The 16861-nt window shown below is 42.5% G+C and overlaps 1 protein-coding gene across 1 annotated transcript in view; it reads left to right on the forward strand.

Annotated features, from left to right (window-relative positions):
* Positions 1–14295: 14295 nt before the first annotated feature.
* BUB1B (BUB1 mitotic checkpoint serine/threonine kinase B) overlaps positions 14296–16861 on the forward strand; it is a 38413-nt gene continuing 35847 nt past the window's right edge. The window contains exons 1-2 of the mRNA XM_018559258.1: positions 14296–14321; positions 15662–15811. Of these exons, the coding sequence (XP_018414760.1) occupies positions 15672–15811 (140 nt within the window). The 5' untranslated portion in view covers positions 14296–14321; positions 15662–15671. The remainder of the gene's footprint in view (positions 14322–15661; positions 15812–16861) is intronic.

The following is a 16861-nucleotide window of genomic DNA, read 5'->3' on the forward strand; positions in this document are numbered from 1 at the left end:
TTTACAAATATTTGTTATTTATTAACTCAATAAGTTTTATTCTTCCAGTCCTGTGCTTTCAGAAAATGTATGTTATGGGGGGTATTTTAAAAACTCTGAAAGCTGCAGTTGAAAAATATAAGGTGAAATAATGGTCTGGCCAGCTGAGGTTCGAAGGGCAGTGCAGGGCCTGGCAGTGAAAGGGTTAAAGGCATGTTAAGGTTGCCAGTTTTGCAGCCCTAGAACAACAAAAATGGAGAAAAAGAGGAAGCACAAATGTGATTGGACGTAAGGGTAATTTTTATTGATCATAACAGTATTAGCAGGTATCCAATCCCATCAGGTATCCAATACCTATCTCAGTGCACCTTCAGTGTCACCTACAACTCTCCCTAGAACACAAAAATACAGATCGCCACCTCTGGTGTAAAATCATTTATTAACAAGGTATTAAAATAAGTGAATGCACTCACAAAGGCACAGTAAATATTACATCATTGTATGTGAATGCAGGGTGCTGTGGTAATGCCCCCTTAAGGGAATGGTGGTCGATGATGCCCAGGGCTCACAAGTGGCATTCAACCTGGAGGACTGAGGACATCTAGTGGCAGAAAGGAATGACTGTAGAGCAGGGATGGCCAAACTCCGGCCCTCCAGCTGTGGTTAAACTAAAATCCTATGAAGCATCTCTCTCCGGGAGTCATATCTGTGGCTGTGAGAATCTTGCAAAGCCTCATGGGATTCGTAGTTCCACCACTGCTGGAGGGCCGTAGTTTGGCCATCCTGCTGTAGAGGGACAGAAGGTGAACACTGCAGCTAGGGCTGTTTTTTGTACCTCCCAGGGGCACCAATTAAGCAAATGCCGGAAAATATTGAAACTGACTTTTTAAAATTACATTACCATGATAAGGCTTAAATTAGATTTTATTGATTAGGTTTACATATACTGCAAATAACAGGCAATGTGATATAACTAATCTAGAGGCTAGGCAGAGACTGATGGTGTTGCCCTTCAGTGGGATTATTGGATAGTCAGGTGGGCATCGTAAGTAGGGTTGCCACCTGTCCGGGATTCACCCGGACAGTCCGGGTTTTGACAGGGGCAACCAAAATCAAGATAGGGGCTACTGTCCCCCCCCCCCTCCCCACTGAAAATAGTGTTGACTGTGATATTTACATATGAATAAGCCCCAAAAAAGTTCCGTCTGTCACATCTGTGTGTTCAGGTTTCGATGGAAGAAAAGGTGGCAACCCGAATCGTAACGTTCAAATCTTTCATTATTTTATAACCATATCTACACAATGTTTATAGCTGTTCGTAGGCTAGCTTGTATTATAGCTTGATTCTTCTTTTCATTACCTAGGCTACGTGGATAATTTACAGTCTCCGCATTAAAATAAATTGCATGACATTTACAATGCAACTGTAAGCACATTTTACATGATTAATTGCTTACCATTCTCCCTAAGGAATAATATTATGTTACAAAGAGAACACAAACACAACTGGGCAAACACAATCCACTTATTTATACGCAGAACAAAAGTAATACAAAGTGAAACAAAACCAGTTGTATAATACATTGTACCTCTGTTGTTCTATATATAAATACGTGGTTTTTAGATCCAATATAGTATAATGGCCGAGGAAGAAACTTTAAAGTGACACTAAACTCAAAAGTAAAATTTTTAAAAATGCACATACTGTAAGTACATTATCTATTAACAAAAATGTAACTTATTTGTGTATCACTCAGCTGTAGATCCTCAAATCATCTCTGAATTGGTGCTGAAAAATAGCTTCAAGCTCGCTCCCGTGATGGACTACAATCTCAATACAAATGAGTAAACTAAACATGAGATTGTAGTCCATCACGGGAGCGAGCTTGGAGTGGTGACTACTTTACAACACACACAGGGACCATGGGGAACAAAATTAGCCACCCTCCAGAAGGAAGGACAGTGTCAGCACCAATTCAGACATGATTTGAGGATCTACAGCCGAGTGATACACAAATAAGATACATTTGTGTTAAAAGTTAGGGTACTTGAATCCATGTTTAAGATTTAATTACTGAGTTTAGTGTCACTTGAATGATTTCTGACTTTTCAGGATTTCATTCACAAACTTACATTTTTAGAAGGAGGACAGCAATGGTGGTGCCCATATTTCTTTCCACAGAAGTGTATTTAATAAATTCACATTAGGCATGTTCTTCCTGTGCGTGCGTGGGTTTCCTCCCGGCACGCTGGTTTCCTCCCACACTCCAAATACATACAGGAAGGTTAAAATAGGATTTGTAGTTTCACCACAGCTGGAGGGCCGGAATTTGGCAACCCCTGATTTAGACAATATTTGCTTTTCCCGGTTTCCGTGTTAATTAATGGTTGCCTTTGTTTTATAAATTGCCAATAAATACATGAGAAAGGATTCCCACAGCACTATGAGTTAGCTAAAGAGAACACACAACAGAGCCTATGTGACTTTGACTATAGCTGTGGACTAAGCCATAAAATACAGGAGGAGTCACTGCTGGTGAGGTTTTCACTTTTAGGTGTGAATTTGCTAGCTTTCAGCCTATCCATATTAAAATGAACCACAAATTGTTAAAATAAACTATAACCATCAGAATCTAGTGTTATACTAATGTATTGAAGAGCTCCCTGTCACATTCAGATCACTCATATGTCAGGGTACATCAGACATGCTGACAATCCCAAAGTATAACTGTTCTTTTTGCTCTGAAATCATTTCTTCTCACTACCTTCTCTCCTTTCCAGATGATGTTACAAGGTAGAGAGAGACTGAGACAGATTTTCATTTTTAATAACTGAAGGTTCAGGTTCCACAGTGAGAATGAGCGCAAGCATGTCACCGCAGAGAGTTTACTTATTAAACAGGCCAGTCAGATCTATTTACAAATGTTCAGTTAAGACTACTTCAGAAGTCCTGTTAGGAAGAGGGAGGAGGGTGGGGAATCTGCAGATAGTGTAAGAGTATATAAGTCAGCATGTAGGGTGAAGCTTTAAAGAGAAATGACACTTTTTAGAGACAAATCTGCAGACTTCTTCATAAAAGAAAAGAATGTGCATTTATTTTTATTTTTTTGCACTAAAGTTTCTCTTATATTCTATTGAGAACTTATAGAAACAGGCCGCTGTCCTAGAGATAGGCACCACACCCCAGAAATTGAACAAATAAACCAAGAACAAATAGCAAACAAACTTTAAAGGTGCCTAGACAATGCATGTATCTAAAAACAAAGTATTTTATTTCTACAAGTTAATACCATAGTATACATCTATATACATAGTCTAACAATAAAACCAATATACAACCTCATGATTGCAAATGTCTTGAGATCAACCACTGGCAGCCATGGAAGCCATTGGACCACCAGGTTAAGATTTGTGTACCTACCGTGGTGTTTATGCTCTGTACATTGAGTTTTATTTATCTTTTATCTATTACCCTGTTTCCCCTAAAATATGACCTACCCCGAAAATAAGACCTTTGTGCTATTTTTGGGAATTGCTAAAATATAAGACCTACCCCGAAAATAAGACCTAGTTGTGACCATTCCCAGGGCCGGTGGTGGCATAAGAGGAAACTTGAAGAGCCGCGGGAGAGGCAGGAGAGAATCAGCGGGACCCACGAAGCCAGCGCTAGAGGAAGCGAGGCGGCAGCGCAGGGAGCAGAGCCGCATAAGCCGATGCTTCCTCTATAGCGCCGGCTCCTGTCGCAGGCGGAGTGATACCAAATGCACTTCGCCTGTGAGGAATCGATAGTGAAAGCGCACTTCCCTCATTCTGGCCAGCGATTGGTTACCAAATTGCTCTTGGAAAGGTACGGCACCTTTGACTGCCCTGATCACCCTATTCTTAACTTTGCCACTCACTCCTGTCTTGTAAGTCTTCTACCGGTAATAAGTGTGGATTGTTGTACATTAAAAAAAAAAAAAATTAAGACCTACCCCGAAAATAAGACCTAGTGCATTTTGTTGAGTCAAACAAAATATAAGACAGTGTCTTATTTTCGGGGAAACACGGTATTTGTGGCAGAGCACCTTATATGTTTTTTTCCCCTAAAAATAAAAAAAATCATCCAGATCTAAACCTTGGGTACCTTCTTCAGGGTTTCCACATTATTTATAGCCTTACTTTTTAAGGCTAAATAGCTTTTAATGTATTAGGAGAAAATTGCTCACTGGGTCTAATGAGCAGCTTTTGTGGCAGTTGTATCCGATCTCTAATGACACCGTCCTGGTCAGGATACAACTAAATCTCCTGACCTCAGGCGGGAAAGATACACAACAGGATGTACTCACCTCTCAGATAAAGTGAACAAGAAGGAACAACAACACAGTTAATTAATTGAATAAGGTCAAAGCCAGCCTAAGGTTAGATGGCACCACCAGTTTGGTGCCTCCCAGTTACAAAAGTGAAATTTATTTAATCTTGTAACCATTGCCAATGAAGATGGCATTAAAGTAAATTAGCTTTATAAATGGTCTGATGTAATGTAATGTTACCAGTGTGATATTACATTGCTGCAAGCAGAGCTCTGGACCCTGAAACAGTGTCTCCTTTAGCCTGGATCCACCCACACCTTGGTTTCTGTGTTTTCAGGTGTTTTTTTAAAAGCGTCTTTGAGACTTTTTAGTTTGCATTCACTCAGCTTCAGGCATTTTTCTATTTGGCCCAATGGAAAGCAATAGCATCTGTGACATCATGCAAAATGCTTGTGATGCGCATTGTGTTTCTATTGAGGTCTATAGGGACAAAAACGCTCACATCTTCCTGACTCTCAATATGTCATGCAGCACAGCAACAGAAACATTTTAAGGGTCCTTCCAAACCCTCTCCAATGTAGCTGCCAATTATTCCTGATATCCAATGCCATATGGATATGACTAGAGGGAACAAGGGCATTGGCTGAAATGTAAAATAACAGTGTCCACCAGAAATTGTGGCTGTGGCTCAAAATGGTCACCCACTGGTAGATTTTCACACAAATATTCATATGAAGAATCTGGTTAGAATATTCGATAATGTCCACTTAGACTTGTAGAATCTTATTGGAAATTTTGTCTGATTTTAACATTCGATTTTGAAATGAATGGATGAAAACCACATTAAATGTTCGAATTTCACTTGTTCAAGAAAAAAAATCCATCCTGCGTAATTTTTTTTTTGCCCACACAGTTGAAAATGATCATCGATTGGAGCCCAGTGACTATTATAAAATCAAAAGAACTTTCCGCAAACACATTTTTTTTTGCTCAAAGCTGGCCATACACTATGCGAATCTCGGCTGGTTCTTGATGAAATTCGCACAGTGGGTACCGCTGTCAGCACCCTTTCAGCCGGCATCCCTCTATCAGCTGATCAAAGGGAGCCAGTCAGAAAATCTTCAAACGCACAGAGTGGGCAGCCAATTAGTTGCTGGTTCTGTTTGGGTATTCTGATAGCAGCTAGCGGCTGCTGTCATAATACAATGAAGACAGCTGTAGATTCCTCCATCAACGCTTGTAAGCGTTGATGAAGGAATCTGCTCTTCTCCCTACCTGGGCGCAGTGCCTGACTTACATGTTCCTTCCATTCAGGCTTCTTTCTCAGGTTCTATGGAGTATCAAAACAGAAAGCATTCCTATCTTTCTAAAAGTTCTTGGTTAGAGAAGAGAAGAGCCTAGTACTTGGTTTGTATGGTTGCAGACACTCCATTGCAGTTTCCTACATCCTGCATGTTAGTCACTGGCTTTAATGGTATGGCTATCAAATCCAAACTCCTGTGGGAGAGGTGTCTCTTTGATGTGGTCCTTTTTACCATGCTTCAGGCTTGTAAATCATCTTCCCTTGAGGTTTACCACATCACTTGGGAGATATTTGACAAAGATATAAAGCACACCCACTCATTTAGAGCACCTCTTTAACTTATATCAACCTTCAACACACTTTATTCTAATCTTGCCGATATTAATTATTTTGTGAAAGGACACATAACTTTAGTTTTAAAGTTGAGTAGCTAACACCTAGACTACATTATTAATGATTATGGCAATAAATATCAGTTGTTTATCCTAATAAAGTAGAAAGTGCTATACAGATGCTCTTGTGTCCATGTCAGTTTCTCTAGCATTATGCTATATAGGTGCACCTTAACCTTTTTCTTCTGGGATAAGCGTGGTATCGAAATTAATTCTGTCTACGACAGGAGATTATTACCGATGTTGTGAGTCCCTTATTTTTAGCAGTGACTTATTATGATAGCAGGCTTCAGTCTCCCGGGTTTGCCAGGCTGCTACCTGGTCCTCCATCCACACCTAAATGTTACTGGGTATATATGGCTGCATTGGCAGATGTTAGCTTGGACTTGTCTTGCAGACTGCAGTGTATTTGCTCACACGACTTTCTCTGTGCCCTTTTCACACCACAACGCGCGTGTGAGGGATAGTGCGCTGTGCTGCGGCAAAATGCAGCATGCTGCCTGTTTTTGCAGTGGGCTGGATGCCACCACAGGTCACCGCACAGCAGCGTATTTTTAAAGCTTCCCTACTGCCTATGCCTACCAACACATCTTAGAGATTGATCAATAGTCAGCGAACAGTGCAGTACACACATGTGCGGTTGCACTACCTCGTGTTACAAATATTATACAGCATGTCGTGGTAGGGAGGCTTTGTCACTTGGCAACTACCTCCTATAGCTCCTATAGCAGTTATGGCATGCTCGAGAAGCATTTTTGAAGAGTTTACAAGGCACTAGGGGAAAGGCACTGGAGGTTCCTAATATCTCAGAAAGCACTGAGAAATGACAGAGGAGAAGATAGAACAGCTTAAGTCGTGACTTTTCTGCTTTGTACTGTACCAGAGTCATTCAGCATCAGTGTCAGCCAGAAGCAGTGCCTGTAAAGCCAACACCAGTGCCAGCCAGAACCAGTGCCTGTGCAGCCAGCACCAATGCCAGCTGGGACCAGTACCTGTGCGACCAGTACCAGTGCCATCCAGAACCAGTGCCTGCACAGCCAACACCAGTGCCAGCCAGAACCAATGACTGTGCAGCCAGCAACAGTGCCAGCCAGGACCAGTGCCTGTATAGCCAGTACCAGTACCAGCCAGGCCCACTGCCTGTGCAGCCAGGACCAGTGCCTGCCAGAACCAACTTATTACTGTGTTCTAATTATGCTGTATGTGATACGAGCCAGAGGTATTAAGGTACTTTTGCCAGTCAGTGGGATTTTTGGCCACTGATGGTTTTATTGATATATATGTGTAATTTTTTATGGTTAAAATGTAATTGAATGTAATATATATTTTATTGAAGGTACAAACACAGTGTATGGGGTTTAAAACAAAAAAACCCTCCATCAGTCTCTACATGTATGAAATGCGGAAATAACATATGTAAAAACTATATTGTCAAAGATCACAGCTCTGCCCAAAACAGATAAATGATCTCTTTTCTAACAGAGGTATTTACAGGTTTCTAAGTTAAGCTGGCCATACACTGTAATATTTTCTATGTTCAGCCTGCAGGGCTGATCAAGGAATCTCCTGCTATGTTCATTGCATTCTTATACCGGCCGCTGTCAAAATACCCAAACAAAACTGGCAGCTCATTTGGCTGCCGGCTCTGCCCGTTCGAAACCTTTCCAACCAGCTCCTCCAATCAGTTTATTCAAGAGCTGGACGAAATTCGCATAGTGCATAGCCAGCTTAATCTTATAGTAGAACTGAAGCCAAAACACTTTTTTGGGGGGGATGGAGTAAGGCCTCATTCACACAGCTAAGAGCCAGCCCATAGATATCGGTGCGGTGTGCACGGCCATATTGAGGCCTTTCCCGGGAAGGACCGGGAAGGACAGGTACTGGGTGTGATTGTACACAGCAGCCTGTTCTTCTCTATGGGAGTATGCGGCTGTATGCTCACCCTTGCTGCACATCCGTGTGGGTCCTGTCTGTGGATGTGCAGTTTGGGTGAGCGTATGGCGGCGTACGGCTGCATACTTCCATAGAGAACAAGAGGCCTTGTATTTCTACTTCAGATTTATATAATTTTACTCTATGGTATTTTAATGATGGAACTGACTCGAGTATCATAGGGTAGAGTTATTCGATCAATGATATTGTTATGAAAGATTAAATAGTACAAACCTTTAGAATAGTGTGTACAGTATATCTAGCGGTATTGTAACATAAATTGGAAATCTATATGATCCCCATTGGTCATGGCTGAGTGTGTAGACTGGATGATCCATTACATCGTGCTTTCTACCATGACATTAAAATTTAATTCCTCTTCAAGCCTTTTGTTCTCCCCAAGCCACTGCTGACCAGAAAGACGGAAAATGTGTACAAGAAATAAGTGAGACACTACCTACAGTTAGGGTTTCTCTGCTTAACAATCCACTTGTTAGCTGCCAATCAGAAAGCCAGAATTAAACTTTTATCTTGGTGATGGAGTGGCTGGCAGGGACACAAGTATTTTTGAGCTTAGAACAAAGTCATTAAAGGACAACGCTTCTTAAAGCTACACTCACAGCCATGTCTGGCAGGGCAGGAGACATTCTTTGTCCCTGCTGCAGTTAAAAAACACTCACAGGTCTTCTCCCTGCCCCCAGCCTGTTACTGGACATTGAAGGCGAAGCAGCACACCCCGGTGAGCTTATATCTCTATCACTCTGCTCTATTCTCCTATCATTAAGGTACTTGTCAGAACATAAACTGATTGGATTCTTGGGTGCTTCTCCTTCTCCCACTCTGACCTCTGCTGAGCAGGGGCTACAAGAGACTAATACCAAAAGCCCTAGTTTAACTAAGCGAAATTAGAAAGGTTTAAGCCAAATTATAGTATATAGAGAATTTGGCTTGGTAAATGGTGAAAAATAAACTCTACATGGAAAATCATTTTTTTTTCCAACTGTATTTAGGAGGCAATAATTAATGCATGTTATAAAAATAGATTTTGAATAATATTTTATGGAAAACTATGTTAATATTATGTGGTATCATAAGGAGGGCGACACTCCTTCCTGGGTGCTAAAGGGTCTCTTCTGGTCTCCTGTCCCCAAGGAAAGAGAAAGAGAGATATGTTGAATAAAATGACACTAAACTCAGGTGTTAAATCTTAAAAATGCATTCAAGTATCATAAAGGATTATTAAACCCTCAGCGGTTTTTGCATATATCTACTGCTAGCAAGCAGTAGATAAATGCAAAAACATTAAAAAAAAAAAACTTTTCAAACAGGTTAAAACGTACCTGTGTCTTCGCCGCTTCTCCTCTACTGCTGCTTCTGATGAAACTCCTGTGCATGCATGCAAGAGTTACATTGCCCTTTTAGATTCTGGGAATAAGTCGGGATGCAGGGGCGGACCTGCCGCCGGTGCAGCTGCACCAGGGACGAGGCTGGGGGGCCCAGTGAGATCCGGTTATGGGAGGGCTTGGGAGATCCGGTCCAGGCCATTGGAGAAGGCATGGTCTGGCTTGCTGGGGACCTTGCGGCTGTCTTCTGTGGAACCACAGAACGCACATCTACCCTGCTGAGACCCTCCGCATCTGCCCCTGGTGAGACCCTCCTCATCTACCCCTGGTTCCTTCACATCTACCCTGTTTCCCTGAAAATAAGACCTCCCCCGAAAATAAGACCTAGTACTATTTTTGGGAATTGCTAAAATATAAGACCTACCCTGAAAATAAGACCCAGTTGTTACCAGGGGGTAGCATAAGGGGGAACCTGAAGAGCCGAGGGAGAGAATCAGCGGTGCCAACAATGCCAGCGCTAGAGGAAGCGAGGCGGCAGCGGAGGGAGCAGAGCCGCATAAGCCGCCGTTTCCTCTATAGCGCCGACTCCTGTCACAGGCGGAGGGATACCAAATGCACTCCGCCTGCCAGGAATCGATAGTGAAAGCGCGCTTCGCTTTTTCTGGTTACCAAATTGCTCTTGGAAAGGTACGGCACCCCTGATTGCCCTGATCACACTATTCTTAACTTTGCCATTTTGGATTATTTAATTTGGATTTACTTTAACTTTGGGTTGTTATACATAATTAAAAAAAATAAGACCTACCCCGAAAATAAGACCCAGTGTGTTTTTTTGAGCCAGAAAAAATATAAGACAGTGTCTTATTTTCGGGGAAACACGGTACCTGACAAAAAATCTTGCACCAGGGCCCTTTGTTCCTTAGGTCCGCCACTGCTGGGATGTACATTTCACTGCGCAGTGCGAACTATCAAAAAAATTGTTATAGAGGGGAAAGGATTTTTAAGCAGAAGATACATTAATAGATACACAAAGTCTATTTTCCTATAAAACTCTCTCTTAGCAATTTTTTTATTTGTAACTAAAGTTTCACATTAAGAATGCATACTGCATATAGATACCAAAGACTGGCACACAACATGCTCATGTAGCCCCTAAGGAAGTCATTAGCTCTACTGCAGTAAAATTGTACTTTAGACATAGGCATAATGTATGACCTGTTCATTAGCTTGGTACACTGCAGTTTATGAATATCTAGATAGAAAAGGGTTTGTATGCAGGGTATATACATCATTTCCAAATACGTTTCCGCATGTGTCACAGGAAAAGCTTTACTCCAGATCTGTCAGCAGCACCCTAGAATGGCAGACTGACAAACACAGCTCAGTCCAGATATATAAATCATCACAGGCACCACACCACATTAAGGAGCGTCTCAGTGGCCGGATAAGCTGACAGTGCCTGTAATTAGCACTGTCTCCTGTGACCAGTTGGCATTAATAAATGAAAGGGACAGAGACATTAGTCCCCCGGTGATTCATCACCTGAGGGGCATCCAAGCATAGCAAGGAAAATTAAACCAGTCTGATGATGCAGAGACAAAATGTGCAATTAATTAAACAAATGTCCAATTAGGAAAGGTAATAGTGTCACCGTCTCAGGCTTGGGAAACAGATCAGGATATAGTGATTGGCAGGGATAAAGTTGTAACGCAACATAAGTGACAAGTACAGGCATACAAGCAATTGGCACTGTAAAGGTTTACACTGCCCATTTCATTTTTAATGCCCTGTACTGAGAAAATACATAGGAGCACTTGGTGTAAACTTACAAATACTGTATTTCAGATCTTTGTTAAAGTTTTACTCCACTTTTATTTAAAAAAAAAAATATTCTCTGGCTGATCAATGTACATTGCAAGGATTTTACCAAACTTTGTTGAAGATTCCTACCTTTATCTGTATTTCTGAAGAAAAAGCTGTTTGTTTCACCATGTCCTTTCCAGACTGAATCCTGAAAGGGAGGGTTGGGTTCATTACAACCACCTAGTGGACGCTCAGTGTTTTGTTGAGGAAAGCTGCAGTGTTTGCATCCCTTTAGAAGTATGAAGGATCGCACCTTAAATGAAATCCCTATTGCAGGGTATGCCTAAAATTTTACTTGTATCTTAGTACAGTCTTCTGGGAGAATCTGTGAGTTAATCACGCACAAGCAGGAAATTACAATTCTGGTGGCATTCTGTATACCACCGGTGTGTTAGTACAAGCATTAAGTTTTGCGATTGCACCAGACCGGAACGCAGGCATTGTGGTTTCCTCCCAATCATACCTTAGGGCTGTGCGTGGTCTGACCACAAAAAATCCTTGGCAGGTGATCCCACTGCATCCCTGTAAACTGCAGGATGCACCTCCCGGCCCCCAAGACAGGACGAACAAGCTCCGTGCTCTCTCCCTTTGGTGGCTGTGGCTCTTCTTCCTGTTACAGAGGGGAAAAGCACATCCCTAGAGGAGAGCGAGGGCGCAGCATATGCAAAGTGTTTGAACGAGCCCATGCGCTTATTTGTTCTGTCTCAGGGGAGCGCTGGCACATCCTGCAGTTTACAGGGATGGAGGGGGATCACCTGCCAAGAACTTTTTGCGGTCAGGCCACGCAGACCCTAAGGTATAACATGCACAAGAACATTTCATTTTTTTTTACGCGAAATAGTGATTTGTAATCTGCAAATCATGCTGGAATGCAGGAGGAGAATGTGCCTAAAGGTTAACAAACCCTTTAAATTACAAAATGGCTTGTGTAGCAAATCTATATGTAGCAAATCTATATGCTCCATGAAAGTGGAGTTTTCCTTTTATTATTAGACATTAGAGCTACCACAGAAAAGTACAGGAGAAATACATTTCTTTGTTTTTGCATTCCTTTGCTCTTTAACAATATACAATGACTATAATCCTGCAGTTTGCATATAAGAAGTCTGCAATCCATCTTATATTTATAATATCTTTTCAAAATAACCGGACGCTGACTCACCAAGATGATTTTACCCAACAGCTTATTATATAATAACCATTACAGATGTACACACTGTATATTATAATGTTGAAGTGACACATAATCTGGCTCTAATATAATGTCATTGTTTATAGATTATTAGGTAAACAGGGTGAAGGGTTTGGAGAAGGCAGGAGAAGTGATCAATCTAGGACAACATAGCTGAACAGGAAAGTGAGCTGAATAGGAGAATTTTTCCAAATCAGCTATGTTGGCCTAGATTGCTCACTTCTCCTGCCTTCTACAAACTCTTCACCCCTTTTGTAAATAACCCTAAGGATGTATATGTATGATGTATATGAGGAATATGTACAATTGAACTATACATGATATTCTTAAGCTGGTCATACACTGGTACATTTTCATTCGTATTTTCGTGTGAAAATTCATCAAGATCGTTCATCAGAGCATTCAATAATACCATCAGTGACTTGACAAATCTTGTATGAAAGTCCTGAAATGTTTTGTTCAATTGCCATGCCAATATTGCGGATGCTAACACTCAATTTCGGGATGCATGGAAGTGATGTAATGCTTATTTTATCATGTGACCCTACCAGCCACTCCATAGTACTACTGTGTTTACTGAGTGTTCCCAAAACCAACCATCTTTCCTTGTGGCAGGCATTGCATGTGACACATTGGCTCATTTTGCCTGATGAAAGGGATCTTGTGAGACCCAGAAATGTTGCTTTTTGATGCATTGTGCTATGTTTCATGCGTCAATAAACAGACGCCATTAATTCATTACTTGGAGTGCCCGTGTTGAGGTTATCCTGTGATTATAAACGTTTGCCATCCGTCAACTGCCGCAACACCCATTTTTTATAAGGAACAGCGGTTTTGAGTGCTATGGGTTCATGGACTCTACCCTACTCCTTCCTGTCGCCAGCACCCGCCCGAACAGTCATGGTGAGCCCGCATCCTCCTGCTGAAACATGCAGACAAGCCAGGTGACACCTCACAAGCCCACACATCCCTGCTAAGACACTCACGCAACGCTGTTGGCACTGCATAGGCATGCTGAGCCCCCGCATTCAGCCCTGGTGACACCGCACTGCCATGGTGGGACCCGCATGCAGCCCTAGTGACACTGCACAGCCATGCTGAGACCCTCACGCAGCCCTGGTGACACCGCAAAGCCATGGGGACACCGCACAGCCCTGGTGAGACCGTGCACATCCCTGATGAGACCCACACACAGCCCTGGTGTTACCGCACCCACCCGCACAGCCCTGCTGAGACCCGCATGCAGCCCTGCTAAGACCCGCATGCAGCCCTGCTAAGACCCGCATGCAGCCCTGGTGAAACCACACATATCCTCCTGAGACCCCGCAAAGCCCTCTTGAGACCCTGCACAGCCTCCTGAGACGCCACACAGGCCTGGTGCGCAACACAGAGTATGTAGCTTTATATTATTCTTGCAATCAATTAGAATATAAGGGGGGTACAGACAGGGGAAGAACTTACAATTAAAATATAAGGGAGGATACAGATGGTGGAAGAGCTTTCAATCTGTAAGGTTGTCTGTCAGAGAAGACATATATATTTGAATGACTAAAGCGGTTTATTATAATAATATGTAGTGCTGCTAAAGGAATGAATGGTGTGCGGTTTTGTGATTTTAAATGAGTATTAACATGGCACTTCACAATACTATTCATTAACAGATACTTTTGATTGGTCTTGCAGCACTTTATAAAAGAGTATCCCGTATTCTCCAATAATTAACACACACACACACACACACAAAGCAGACAAGAGAAAGCCAAACAGCATACAGGCACTTCATTATTAAATAACACCGTTCCTCCTCCCCTCACCAGATTTTACAGTTAAAAACGGTATGACAACAATTAAACTACACCTCCCATAATGCTTTGTTGTTTATTATTTGGAGTCACGTGATACGAAAGCACAAGTGACGGAGAGATGCGTGCACGTGACATGTCGTGCTGCTGGCCAATCAGAAGGCGGCGTGTAGTTTGAATGTAGGAAGTGTAGTGTGTGCTGTGGAGGATATAACGGGAGAAGGTGAGTACCGGATTGTTGTCTCCGTATGCCGGACATATGGCGCTTTACTGCTACCGTAACCGAATGAGTTATACTCAGCGCTGCCTCTGACGTTGTGTATACCAGGGAAGGGCGCCCAGTACTGGCTGCAGTCCGGCCTATGTGGGTGCTGGGAACGGTCCTGGGTATAAAGCCGACGCTCAGTGCTGTGTTCTCAGTCCAGGTATAGATGGCTGCTAGACACAAGCAGTAAAAACACATTCTAGTGCTATCAGAGGGATCTGATAACATGAAACGTTGTACTATATCCGGGGACATTCTTCCAAACCTCTACTATTTGGTAGACCAGTGTCATTCTTCTTATGTCAGGACCACATACCAGTGTGCAGTACAAAACTTTTCAGTGACTAGCTGATTCCTGTTTCATTTCAATTGATATTAAACCCTATTTTGTTCGTTGTACATTTGAGAGGAGGATGCGTGTTTAGATGCAGCTGGTATGAAATCCTAGGATCAACACATGTTTGCATGTGTTTTGCTGCGTTAAGAAAGGTCACATTTATTCCTAGACGCACCTGACTTCTATTTTTTGAAAAGGCAGATAAACAGACTAGAGATAAAAGCATCTAGATGCAAGGTGTGAATATACCCACTGGAATTAATTAGTCCCACAGTGGCAGATGGGACTTGTATTCCTTTACAGATCCTGTGAATGGATGATGGGACTTTGTGGGCCCGGCCTCCATTGACTGTGCTGCACCAGTACATCCCCATGGACTTCTATAGGGCGGGCCAGGGGAAGGAGATGTCTGTCACAGAATGTTAATGGAGGCTAAGCCTGTCAGAACTTGGGAAATCTTCATCTGTACGTTATGAGAGAGCGGTAATGTCACCTCAAATGGACCTAAAGGATACGTGCCCTTTTTTCCAGTCATTTTCAGGAGTCCCTCCAGGGCTGGTGCCGGTCTTTGATCCACTAAAGGATGTCCAGAATAAAGAAATATGACTGTAGAAATAGACAGTAAGGACTATTATAGGCATGTTCTAAATGTGCACAGTACAAGAACTTCTGGAGATCCCATCTAAACCAAATACAGAGGACAATACATCTTATCATTTTGTTCTGCCTTTCTGTCCTGGGTCCCATTCACACCTCAGTAGTTATTTCCCACATGGGGCTTCACCATGTTGCCTCTCGCACAACACACAGAAGGCCAAATCATACTGTCAATCACTTTTTTTAATCTTTTGTTTTTTGGGATTATGTAGAGATTTATAATACAGTGGAAAAGTCCACTGTAATCAGATTCATCTGACCGGACTCTATCTTCCTCCACTGTTAACCATAATTTGTTTTGCAGGCAGTTCACCATGGCACAAGCCGGGGATGAGTGGGAGCTGTCCAAAGAAAATGTTCAGCCTCTTCGACAAGGGAGAGCTATGTCCACTCTTCAAGAAGTTCTTTCCCAGCAAGAAAGTTCTAACCATCATAGCATCCAGCAACAGAAGCAGTGAGTGTGATTATACTGTCCCCAACCTGATGCGTAATATCTCCACATACATCATTCTTGTTTTTGTTAAAGGAGAACTATGGGTCAGCGCTTTTCCCCATAGTTCTCCCCAGGGTCATGGGAGGACACAAACTAGCGTCCTCCAGTGACCCAAAGCTCAGTATGTAGCTTGCGGTATACTGAGACCGCCGCAGCCGGGACGGATCCCGACATTACTGTCGAGATCCACCCAGCTGCGTGATTGACAGCTGGCTCTGCCTATCTAGAGGCAGAGCTAGCTGTGCCCTCCCCCGTCCGTTCCGCCAGTCAGCGCTGGAGGAGGGGGGGAATCCCTGCAGGGAGCCGTGAGTAACAGTCACGGCTCTTTGCAGGAATATGATTGAGAAGTGAGCGAGCGACGGTATGTGTTCGCTCACTTCCCGATCTATTGAGTCGACGTGTGACAGTTTCATTGTCACATGTCGGCTTGAACTATGAGGCTGAGTGATTTTCACTCACCTCATAGTTCTCCTTTGAAGTGGTGATACATGGCACCTTGCCTATGATGTTACAGATACTCCCAGACTTGATGTATTATGTATTTGTGTTTTATTATTGTAGCTAAAGATTCTCCACTGAAATCAGTGGGCATATCAGGTGCATTGTCACAAACCTAGGCAATTCAAATGGAGTATATGATGAGACAATACGAAAACACGGGTTACTTTTAGAGGAAATCACTCATGGTAGTAGATCCATAGATGGACACAGCTCCCCATTGCTGCAATTCTTCACTCTACTTGCAAAAGTTTGTCTTCTGAACCACCTTGTTGGTCACTCATCACAATTAAGTGTATACTGGGGGGGGAAACAGTTTCGTATATCTACAATGCACGCACATTCCCCAATGCACGCACATTCCCTGTGTTTTGTCTCTTTACAAATGCTGCAAGTACAGCAAAAATAAATTTGTTGATCATGCCAGAAATCCAGTGAGCTCTTAAAGTGGCACTAAACTCGGGAGTTTAATCTTAACAATCATTCAAGTAACTTAACTATTAACAAAAATGT

Source organism: Nanorana parkeri, unplaced genomic scaffold (genome assembly GCF_000935625.1).
Source record: "Nanorana parkeri isolate BGI_ZX_2015 unplaced genomic scaffold, ASM93562v1 scaffold386, whole genome shotgun sequence".
NCBI lineage: Eukaryota > Metazoa > Chordata > Amphibia > Anura > Dicroglossidae > Nanorana > Nanorana parkeri.